Genomic DNA, 12,641 nt, shown 5'->3' on the forward strand with positions numbered 1-12,641 from the left:
AAAAACATTATTGAGAGTAGATGTTAATTAGGAAAAAAAATTGTTAGAGAGAGAGAGAGAGAGTATAAATTTATCAACTCTTATGAATCTATACAACATGAAAAACTGTTTAATACAAATACATATGCGTAAATTGCAACTTGAAAAACAGAAAACAAAAATGTGAGGTGCAAGAGAGATTCTATGGAAAGATCATTGGTGAATATATATAAGTTTTAAAATTTTAATAATAGATTTTTAGTTGGAGTAGGATTTAAATTTTTGATGCTTAGATGCATGTTGCATATTTTGTTAAAACATTCATTGATACTTTATTTTAAAAAAAAATTGATAAGAACAAATAAGTTGTTATCTCTATCAACTGAAACATAGATGCATGTTGCATGTTTTGTTAAAATAATTATTGTTACTTTATCTAAAGAAATTGAGAAGAACAATTTAATTGTTGTCTCTATCAACTGAAACTTATATGCATGTAGCATGCATGTTTTGTTAAAACACTTGCTGTTATTTTATTTAAAGAAATTTATAATAAAAAAATAAGTTGTTATTATTATCTAAAAAATTGTTTTTATCCAAAATATTGCTGTAATTTTGTGAAGCCATTTGACGCAACCACAACTTAGAAAAAATTGCAGCAATTTAGTGAAGCTATCTGGCGTAACCACGACTTCTAAACTCAACTTTTATTATAAAAACATTTATTGTTATTTTTATCTAAAATGCATGTTGCATGTTTTGTTAAAACAATTATTATTTCTCAACACAAAGAAACAAAACACTTATTGTTTCTTTATCTAAAGAAATTGATAAGAACAAATAAATTGTCAACTGAAACTTAGATGCATGTTGCATATTTTGTTAAAACACTTACTGTTATTTTATTTAAAGAAATTTATAAGAGAAAATAAGTTATTGTCACTATCTAAAAAAAAATTAACCAAAATATTGCTGTAATTTGGTGAAGCCATTTGATGCAATCACAACTTAGAAAAATTGTAGCAATTTAGTGAAGCTATTTGGTGTAACCACGACTTCTAATTATTATAAAAACATTTATTGTTATGTTATCTAAAATGCATGTTGCATGTTTTGTTAAAACACTTATTGTTTCTCAACACAAAGAAACAAAACACTTATTGTTTCTTTATCTAAAGAAATTGACAAGAACAAATAAGTTGTCTCTGTCAACTGAAACTTAGATACATATTACATATTTTGTTAAAACACTTACTGTTGCTTTATCTAAAGATATTGATAAGAATAAATAAATTGTTGTCCTTATTGTTAAAATACATATTGCTATTGTTAAATTGTTAAATTGTTGTCCTTATTGTTAAATAAATATATCCTAACAATTGTTAAAATACTTATTGTTATTTTATCTAACATGCATGTTGTGGGTTTGTTATAACATTTATTGTTACTTTATCTACAAAAATTTATAAGAAAAAATAAGTTGTCTCTATCAACTGAAATTTAGATGCATGTTGCATATTTTGTTAAAACACTTATCGTTATCTTATTTAATAATGAAATAAATTAAAACAAATAATTAAGTTTTTGTTTCTATCTAAAATTTTTTTTATACAAAATATTGCTCTAATTTGGTGAAGCCACTTAGCGCAACCACAATTTAGAAAAAATTGTTGCAATTTAGTGAAACCACTTGGGACAACCACAATTTCTAAGCCCAAATTTTATTATAAAATCACTTATTGTTATTTTATCTAAAATGCATGTTGCATGTTTTGTTAAAACGCTTGTCTATATATATATATATATCGTCCCGATAATATATTATAAATAGTTTTTTGGCGGAAATACTATTTTCATCCCTACATTTTCACCATATTTTCACTTTGGTCCCTACTTTTTATCTTTACCGCTTTTAGTCTTTATTTTGAAAAACGTGTTCCATTTTTGTCTCTACCATCATCTTTCTAACAGAAATATCCTACAAGGCTAACGGAGTACACTTTTGGCACTCAGAACGCCTATGTGACCATTAAAATAATAATAAAAATTTTTAGTTAACATTAAAAAAGTCCACATCATCATTTAAATAAATAAACACAACATAAGAAAATAATAATAACAGAACTCTCAATTTCTGTTTTAAAAAAAAAGAATAGGTAATTAAATTAATAACTAAAAACCTTTCATTAATTTTTTTGGAAGAACATCATCATGTTCTTTGTGTTCTTTCCCAAAACAGGACTCATATTCTTAGCAAAGTAATCCTTATTTTCTTGCCTTTTCTTTGTTTTTCTTTTCTTTTATTTTCTTTCCATGTATTTTCTTAGCAACCAAACCCAGGAAATTTTCACAGACTTAGAAGAAAATTTTCAAATTGCAGCACTACCCTATCAAACCAGTTCCCCTCCCTTAATGTTCTCAAACCTCTCTCTCTTTCTCTCTCTCTCTCTCTCTCTCTCTCTCTCTCTCTCTCTCTCTCTCTCTCTCTCTTCCAAAACTCTCACAACTCTTTCTAACTCCATGGCCGACATCCTTCACTCATCTCCACTGCCGCCACCACCAAAACCAATGGTGGTTCATCACTTCATTACCTCTGATTGACCCACTCTCTCTATCTCACAATTCGTTCAAGTCTCTCTCTGACCACCTCTGACCGACCCATTCTCACAAATCGTTGTCTCTCTCTCCTAGATAGGCAAGTCTCTCTCTTTCATCTCTCTATCTCTCAGCTCAGTGGTGCAGATCTGGATTTGTGGGTTAAGGGTTGTCGGTTTGTGAGTTTTGGGTTTGTGGGGGATTGGTGCACTGAACTGTGGCGGATTTATGGGTTCTTGGGTTTGTGAGATTTGTTGATTTGGGTTTATAGGTTTGTGGTGGATTGGTCCACTGATCTGTGGCGGATTTGTGGGTTGTGATTCCAAAGGCTGGGTTGAAGAGAATGGTGGGATTTGGAGGATGGTGGAATTCAGTGGGTTTCCAAGTTGGATATGATTTTTTGTTTCGATGGATTGGTGGGATTCCAACTTAGAGATTGGTGTTGATTTTGTGATCAAAGAGGATGTAGATCTTTTGATTTTAGTGGGTGTATGTTGGGTTAAAATTTTTTAATATGCAAATCTGTTTCTAGGTTTGATTGTCGGTGTATGTTGATTTCTGGGTTTTAAATTTCGGTGGGTGTATGTTGATTTTATTGGATTTTGGTTGGTGTATGTTGATTATTGTTTGATCTAAGTTTTGAATTTTGATTTGTTTGGTTATAAAGAAAGTACTGGAAAGGCAAAGAAAAGAAAAGAAAAGAAAATAGGAATTAATTTACTAAAAACATGAAGAACATGAACAATAAGAACACAAAGAAGATAATCTTCCAACAAAATAATGAATAGAAAAGAAAATTTTATTTTAATTATTAATTATTATTTAAATAATTAAATAATAACTAAAATTTTATTTTATTTTAAAATAATTAAAGAAAGGAAAAAAGAATGATGTGGCTTTTTTAATATTAAAATGTTGATATGGTATTATTTAAATGCCAAATTAAAAATTATTATTATTATTATTTTAATGGACATGTAGGTGTTCTGAGTGCCAACAGTGCACTCCATTAGCCACGTAGGATATTTCCGTTAAAGAGATGACGGTAGGGACAAAAATGGAACGCGGTTTTCAAAATAGGAACTAAAAGCGGTAAAAATAAAAAGTATGAACCAAAGTGGAAATATGCTGAAAATGTAGGGACAAAAATAATATTTTTGCCTAATTTTTTTTTGGGATTATTTTTTACAATTTCAACTCGGCTTTTCATTGCTATATTATATTTTAAATAGTTTTTTTTTTTTTTGGATTATTCTGCTAACACCACTCTGCTTTACAGTCTCTTGAATTGATTTTGGTTCTTGAAACCCCTTCAAAACAAAAGGTATGTAAATTTTTCTTATCAGGTTTAATGTTAACATATATGAGAGATATTTTGGTCATTAAATTTAGTTTTTTGGTACCATACAATCACTAAACTTAAAGGAGACCTAAATTATCACATAATCAGGGAATTTTTAGATAATCCTAACAAAATTTATAATAACTCCATTAATATAAATCTATCCCATCTCCATTAATTTGATAATTACTATGTTGATGACATTTAAAAAAAAAAATCTATCATATTTCCTTATATCTATCAATCACATTTTCTTTCTCTTCTTTTATCATTCTTTTTATATTAACGTTGATTATAAATTATAATTTCATTAGGATTTAAATTCTATAATTATATCAAATGAGACTCAATAAATATATATCATTTTTAATTTCAATAAGATTTAAATTTTATATCAAATGGACTCTACCAACATATTCATCCTTTTAAAAAAAAATTATATAACCAAATTTGATTAGGAATCCATAACCCTAACCGAATTTGATTAGGAATTCATAACTCTATATTATATTATAAATAATTTTTTAGTGATTATTTGTTACAATTTCAACTCAACTTTTCATTCCTTTATTATATTTGAAATAGTTTTTTTTTTTTTGGATTTTTTCTTCCAACACCACTCTGCTATACAATCTCTTGCATTGATTTTGGTTCTTGGAGTACCTTCAAAACAAAAGGTATGTAAATTTTTTTTATTAGGTTTAATGTTAACATATATGAGAGATATTTTGGTCAATTAGAAAAAGTTTGATGAAACATAAAAGGAAAAAGAATTAAAGAACACACAATTTGAAAATAAATAAATAGTGATTGTATTGGGTAGAGGCTTTTGGAGATTGTTGTTTTTATTTTTAGAATTATTTACGTTCATTTGTATGTATGTATTGGGTTTAATTGAATAATTATCTTTGAAACTATGGTTTTGATTGGATAATGAAAATGGCAGAAGAAATATGTTCCAATATTTGGAGTCTTCTATATATGTGTTGTTGTAGTTTAAACTTGGTATTTAAATTGTTAAATTGTTAATTCACGGTTTCATTGTTCATCTATTAAACATGAATAATAATATTGCTATTTACAACCATCATGATATGGTATCAATGATGTGATCATTCCGAATGCTTTCCTTTAGAGTTTAGATAGAGTCTATTTTATGATTAAAAAAATTTTAAAATTAAAAGACTTTTGAAATTACATTTTTTTTCAAAAAACTTATTGGATATGTTGGATCTTAAATGACTTCTATTAAACTCCATCCTTTATGACATCATTAAAAAGAAAAATCATATAGATAGGTATTAGGATTTATTTGGAACTATTATAATGGACTAACGTGTTACACATGGTATGGATCTAACTATAACATCATATGCTATAAAATAAAAATTGGGCCTACGGGTTTCTTCTCTTTGCAAAAAATGGTTAAGTTCTCATTAATTGTGATAGTTCACTTTTAGGTAAAATAGAAACTCTAGTAACTAAGTTTTAAGAAATTTAAAATTCTATTTCAAAAATTCCAAGAATAAATATGATAAAACACTGTGAACACAATTAAATTTCTCTCCCACGGTGGAGCTCTCTCTCTCGTCTAAAAGCAAGTCTCTTGCTCCCTTGGCTAGATCTAAGGGTATTTCAATTTACTGTTCGTTACTCGGAATGGAGGATGATGTTATTGATGGCTTGGGAAATATGCAACTAACAACAGATGAAGAAGAGGATATTGCTATATCTAAAACTGGAAGATTGGAAGCTATTGAGAGTTGTAGTTTAAGTCTCATTGGGAAATTTCTTACGTGCAAACCTTTCAATAAACGGGTGGCAAAGACTACATTAAGGAGAGCATGGGGTATGGATGAAGGTTTGTAAATCCTTGAGGTTGGTCTGTATCTTTTTCAATTTAAATTCCAATCAGAATTTGATATGAACCGCATCCTTCGAGGAGGGCCTTGGACTTTTGATAATTAGCTACTTATGCTTCAGCGGTGGAAAAAAGGAATGACTGTGGGAAATATACGAATGGAATATGCATCACTGTGGGTCCAAATATGGGATGCTCCGTTGGATATGTTTTCTCCCCAAGTAGCTTCTGAAGTAGGGAGTAGACTGGGAAAAATGGAGGAAGTAGAAAGGAGACGTCAAGAGGAATTTAATTTTTTCATGCGTGTTCGAGTTGCACTGCCAATAGCAAAGCGACTCCAATGCGAGGCGTACATAGCAGATCTTGATGGAGTACGTACATGGGTTAAATTCAAATATGAGAGACTCCCGTTATTTTGTTACTATTGTGGAATTCTCGGACATGATTTGAAACATTGTGCTCAACACTTTGAAATGCAAATAAATGGTGTAGGGGTGGAGTATCAATACGGCGAATGATTAAAGGCTGCTGGGGGTCGCCCACGATCTCCATCAAGGCGAGACATGGGGAAAAATGTTGTGTGGGGTGCAACGAATGATATAGGGGATATGCCGAGGCAAACAAAGAACAATTCGATGCATGGTAGGTGGAGACCAGAGGTGGCAGAGAAAACAGGTGACTTAGGTGATCGAAGTGACAATGTCAAACCCGATAAAGGGAAAGCCGTGATTCTAGGACCTGCCCCTGAATTCCAGGAGTTTGAAAGCATGGATAAGGAAATTATGCTTACGTGAAGGATGATAATGCTGTGAAAGTAGGGATTATCTCTGGGAGTGTAAAGGATAACTCAAACGAAGAATCTGATCCTATTGTGAGGGAAGGCATGTCAATCTCTATAACAGCTGGATTGGATGAGATCTCTACTTTGAATTCGAAAGGAGGTAAGGAATACCAGATAAACTCAAAGTCTAATGAGCTATCCTTATCTCGACCCAAATCCAATTGGACTAGAATTAACCGAATGGATTTTGGGCTGAGTGGATTTCTAGAAGCCTAGCGTTACCTACACTTGGAAAAGGGAGGCAAATCAGAAAGTCATGTTAAGCTTGGATATGAATCACGATGCACCATCTTTGAAGCGTGGGAAAATTGATGGAGCTAGTAATGATGAGATATCGATGAGGGTGGAGAGCCACCTTTGCCGAGAGCAATGAGGCTTTTAAGTTGGACCTACCAAGGGCTTGGGAACCCTTGGACAAGTCGAAACCTTCGCAAAATTATGAGGGAACAAACTCCCAATGTATGTTTTTTTATGGAAACAAGGCTGGATAAGGAAGGATTTGAGAAGCTTTATGATAATCTACCTTTTCCCAATTGGATTATTGCCAAAAATCTGGATTCAGGAGGTGGTATTGCACTAATTTGGAAGAATGAGGTATCATTGGAGGTTATTAATTTTACAGCAAAATATATACTAGCTAAGGTTGTAGAGGATGATGGCTTCGTATGGTTTATGACAGGCTGTTATGGCTGGCCAGAAACAAATCAACGAGAGAAGTCATGGAAACTACTAGCTCATTTGAAAACGTATGCGGATGGACCCTGGCTTTGTATTGGTGACTTTAATGCTTTTCTCCATGCATCAGAAAAACAAAGCAAGCGACCTGCACACTCAGCACAGGTGGATGCGTTTAGAGAAGCCTTGGAGTTATGTCAACTTGAAGATTTGGGTTATAGAGGCTATCCATTTACTTGGAGTAATAAGAGGCCGGGTGGTGCAAACACAAAAATCCACTTTGACTGAGCTGTAGCAACAAAGGAGTGGAGGGAGAAGCATCAGTTGAGCACTGTTACCCATCTTTCTTCCCAGCATCAGATCGTCTACCTATTGTTCTTCAGACTCAGAGCTATCATAGGCAGAGACAGAGAAAGGAAAGATGGTTCAAATTTGAGGAATCCTGGCTTCTGTGGGAAGATTGTGAGGCGGTGGTGAATGAAGCACGACATGCGAATGGGAATGGTGAAGTGGGGTTAGCTTCAATTAAGGAGAAAATCAAGTCATGTGGAGCGAATTTGATGACATGGGGGACAACCAAAACAGATCTAAATGAGGAGGAAATTTAAAAACTACAAAAACAGATTGATGTTCTTATTGAGGCCAAAACTACTGAGTGGACTAAAGCAGAATATTTGGAGGTGAGTAAAAGGTTGGATGATTTATCGTTGAAGCAAGAGATTTATTGGGCTCAACGGTCAAGAATTCCTTGGCTGAAATATGGGGATAAAAATACAAAATATTTTCATTCCAAAGAAAGCCAAAGGAGGAGGAGAAACCATATAAAGGGGGGTAAAAAATGGAGAGGGCCAATGGGTGGAGGACATAGAAAATATAGTCAATGTAGTTGCAGGGTATTTTGATAATTTATTTTGTGCAGGTTCATGTAATTAGATGGTTCAAATTTGAGGAATCCTGGCTTCTGTGGGAAGATTGTGAGGCGATGGTGAATTAAGCACTGCATGCGAATGGGAATGGTGAAGTGGGGTTAGCTTCAATTAAGGAGAAAATCAAGTCATATGGAGCGAATTTGATGACATGGGGGACAACCAAAACAGATCTAAATGAGGAGGAAATTAAAAAACTACAGAAATAGATTGATATTCTTATTGAGGCCAAAACTACTGAAAGGACTAAAGCAGAATATTTGGAGGTGAGTAAAAGGTTGGATGATTTATTGTTGAAGCAAGAGATTTATTGGGCTCAATGGTCAAGAATTCCTTGGCTGAAATATGGGGATAAAAATACAAAATATTTTCATTCCAAAGAAAGCTAAAGGAGGAGGAGAAACCATATAAAGGGGGTAAAAAATGGAGAGGGCCAATGGGTGGAGGACATAGAGGATATAGTCAATGTAGTTGCAAGGTATTTTGATAATTTATTTTGTGCAGGTTCATGTGATCAGATGGAAGAATGTCTAAATGCAGTTTCTAGTATGGTGACCCCTGAAATGCAGCAGATGTTGTCTAATAATTTTAGTGCTAAGGAAGTGGTAGTGGCGTTGTTCCAAATGGGACCAACAAAAGCTCCTGGACATGATGGTATGGATGCTCTTTTCTATCAAAAATTTTGGCATGTGGTGGGTGAAACTATAACTATGGCTGTGTTATATTTTTTAAATTCTGGTAACATGGTGCTTGATATTAATCATACCAATATTGTTCTTATTCCTAAAGTTAAGAACCCTGAGAAGATGTCTAAGTTTAGATCTATTAGCTTGTGTAATGTAATTTATAAAATTATATCTAAGGTCTTGGCAAATAGGCTGAAGCAGGTTCTCCCCCAGATCATATCTCTCACTCAAAGTACCTTTATGCCTGTTCGCCTCATCACAGATAATGTACTGGTGGTTTACGAAACTTTACACACCATGCATTGTAGGAAGAAAGCTAAAAAAGGATCTCTAGCACTGAAGCTTGATATCAGTAAGGCATATGATCTTGTAGAGTGACCTTTTTTGAAGGAAATTATGTATAAGTTAGGGTTCCCAGAAAGGTGGATTGATAGGTTGATGAGCTGTGTCACAACACCTTCTTTTTCTATTCTCATTAATGGCAAAGCAAATGGCAATATACACCCATCAAGAGGAATCCATCAAGGAGATCCTCTTTCACCTTATTTATTTTTGTTATGTGCAGAAGGATTCACTTCTTTGTTGGCTAAGGCAGAATTGGAGGGGAGAATTCATGGAGTTTCTGTTTGTAGAAGAGCACCTAAAATCACCAACCTTTTATTTGCTGATGACTCATTGCTATTTTGTTGAGCAACTCAAATTGAAATGGAAGTGGTTGCTGAGATACGTTGAACCTATGTTCAAGCCTCGGGTCAAAGTATCAACCTGGAGAAGTCTTCAGTATATTTTAGTAGTAATACCCCTAATTGTTCTTTTGTATTTAGAAGTATAATGTTGGCACTCCCTATTCTTAAAAATGGGTGTTCTTGGAGAGTTGGGAATGGTTCTTCCATTAGAGTTCATGTGGATAGGTGGATCCCAAATTATCCAAAAATTAAAGTACTATACCTAGCCAATGAAGAAACTGAAGGATTGTTGGTGGCTAACCTCATTGATCTGGACCTACATTTGTGGAGAAGAGAGTTGATCATGTATATGTTTCACATTGAAGATGCTAAGGCGATATGCAGAATTTTGTTGAGTCGTCGACATGTACCAGATACAATATTTTGGATGTATAACAAGAATGTGAGGTTTTCAGTAAAATCGGCATACAAGGTGGCTGTGCAGATTCAAAGGGGTGAAGAGTGGACTGAGAATTCCAGTGGCTGTGTAAGGAAAAATGTAGGGACTGCTCTATGGAAACTACAAATTCCTAGTAAGATTAAGGTGTTTGGGTGGAGGGCATGTCATGAGATATTGCCAACATGATTGAACCTTGCAAAGTGAAGAATTATTCATGATAATGTATGTTTAAATTGCACAAGGTTCCCTGAATCAAATATACATGCATTGTGGGATTGTGAGGTTGCTACGGATGTGTGGGCTAGAAGCTTATTGAAATTGCAAAAGTGTTTGCATGGCCAAGCTAATATGCTTGAACTGATGGAGTACTTGCTGAGTCGGCTTTCTCTGTAGGAGATGGAAGTGTTTTTAGTTTAGGCGTGGTTTATTTGGAATCAAAGAAATAAGTTGTTGCACGGGGGTAAGATTCAAGATCCAAATTGGTTATGCAAGAGAGTTGTGGAGTACTTGGAGGAAAATCGGGCTTCTCAGGACCAACTGCATGTTGATGATGCAATACAATCTGTTGGTGAAGTATGGAAACCGCCCCCACTTTCAATCTTCAAATTAAACTTTGATGCAGCTGTGTTCATGGAAACTCAAAGCTCTGGATTCGGTGCTATTATATGAAATGACAAAGGTGAGGTGATGGCAGTGATGATGGCAAGAGGGCCACCTGTGAGCAATAGTGAAGAAGCAGAGCTGTTGGCATGCAGAAAGGTAGTGGAGTTCGCCACTGATGCTGGATTTTTAGAGCTTGTGGTTGAAGGGGACAACTGTAATGTAATGAGAGAAATGTCTTCTTCAATGGCTGATCTGTCTTTGTTAAGCAATGTAGTGGATGATGTTCGTCATTTGGTTCTTGGGTTGCATTGGGTTAATTTCAATTGCATAAGGAGAGAGGGGAATAGGGCAGCTCATGCTCTTGCACAGCATGCTAGGAATATTTTTGAGGATGTGTTTTGGATGGAGGATTCACCTCCACTAGCTATGAATGCCTTGTATCAAGACTCTCTTATGATATAAATAGATGAATGTTCCATTTTAAAAAAAAAAAAAAAAATCCAGAATATTAGATCTTATTTTAATAATTTTATATTGTAAAAGAATATAATTTATACATTACATACAATCATTATTTTAATTACCTTCTAAATGATGGAGGATATGAGAATGCAATTTGTAAATCTACTATCAAGATAACATAAATTAGATTGGTGGTGGATAGTAGATTTAATTGCCGTTGAGTATTGTGTGAAGTCATCATCATAAAATAACCTACACAGAGATGTGTTATGTGAAACCTATGATATAAAATAAAAAAGAATTTTTTTAAACCATTATATTGAACAAAAAATTACTTATTTTCATTCATGTTCAAGTTATACATTTTTTTTTAAATCAAGTCATAGACCTTTATGCAAAATAAATATTTTTAATTTTTATTTAATTATCTCGTGCATTGAACGAGTTAACAACTACTTGTTATAAAATCAAAACTTTCAACTTTTTGCTATCCTTTTAAAATTAAAATTTTGACATATCAACTTCACGTGCCTTACAAATTTACCTTTCATTATAATTTATTTTATATTTTAATTTCTTTAATTAGATTGCAAAAGTGCCGCACGATACATTACACGTTAGGACTTATAAAAAGAGTTAGAGACATTCACATTAGAGCATTCACGGTAAGGTTGTTACACAAACGCTAAATGCAGGCTACAGCAAAGGAGGTATACTTTAAATAAAAAAAAAAAAAAAATAGCAATGGAGCTACAGTAGGTTGTCAAAGATGACAACCTACTGTAGCTAGAAGTTATAAATAAAAACTATTATTTTATTTGGTTTTGCCTAAACCAGCCTTTTTTCTCTTTTATTTAATCATTTCTTCTTTCAACTGTGTCATCTTCTCCTTTGTTTCTATCGCCCATGCCCAGCCCCTCCATTTTTTCACCTTTGATTCTCTCCATTACTCCCATCTTTTCCTTTGGTTCTCCATTACTGCATCACTCCATTAAAATCCTCTCTCTTTGGGTGTGGTGGTGGTCGTCACTTGTGGCTAGATTGGGTTTGTCATCGCCGCCACCGTTAGTATGGATTTGTGAGATTGAGACCTCTGGGTTTGCTGGGTTGTGTGGTTATGGGTTTGTCGAAGTTGTGGCGCTGGTTATGCATTGTGGGTCGCGGTGGTAGTGTGGATTTTAATTGGTTTGCAGGGGGGTTTTTGATTTCAACGGTGGCTGGTGGTGGTGATGCAGTCGTGGGTTTGAGTTTATGATTTGGTTGTGGTTTTGGTGGTTGGAGTTGCGGTTGTTGAGTGGGTTACTGGCTAGTGGGTTGTGGTTGGTGGGTAGCTGGTTTTTTTTTTTTCAGAGGCAATGGCTGGCGGTGTGGGTTTGCTGGGTAGAGAAGAAAGGGAGTTGAGTTTATTGGTTGGTTTGCTTCAAAGAAGTGAGAAGAAGATGAAAAGAGAGAAAGAAATAGAAAGAAAGAATAAAAATATAATATTTAAATGAAATGGTAAAAAATATAAGTGTTTTGATGTTGAAAAATTCTGGTATCACACCAC

The 12,641-nt window shown here is 33.8% G+C and overlaps 2 protein-coding genes across 2 annotated transcripts; both read left to right on the forward strand.

Annotated features, from left to right (window-relative positions):
• The first annotated feature begins 6,987 nt into the window (after positions 1 to 6,987).
• On the forward strand, positions 6,988 to 9,283 carry LOC142629896 (uncharacterized). Its single transcript, XM_075803947.1, has 5 exons — positions 6,988 to 7,534; positions 7,648 to 7,802; positions 7,917 to 7,973; positions 8,213 to 8,267; positions 8,724 to 9,283. The coding sequence occupies exons 1-5, from the start codon at positions 6,988 to 6,990 to the stop codon at positions 9,281 to 9,283; spliced, it is 1,374 nt and encodes a 457-aa protein (XP_075660062.1).
• A 1,434-nt stretch (positions 9,284 to 10,717) lies between these two features.
• LOC142629904 (uncharacterized) lies at positions 10,718 to 11,095 on the forward strand. The gene has a single exon (XM_075803956.1). The coding sequence runs from the start codon at positions 10,718 to 10,720 to the stop codon at positions 11,093 to 11,095; it is 378 nt and encodes a 125-aa protein (XP_075660071.1).
• The last annotated feature ends 1,546 nt before the right edge of the window (positions 11,096 to 12,641 follow it).

This window comes from Castanea sativa, chromosome 1, assembly GCF_040712315.1.
Source record: "Castanea sativa cultivar Marrone di Chiusa Pesio chromosome 1, ASM4071231v1".
Classification (NCBI taxonomy): domain Eukaryota; kingdom Viridiplantae; phylum Streptophyta; class Magnoliopsida; order Fagales; family Fagaceae; genus Castanea; species Castanea sativa.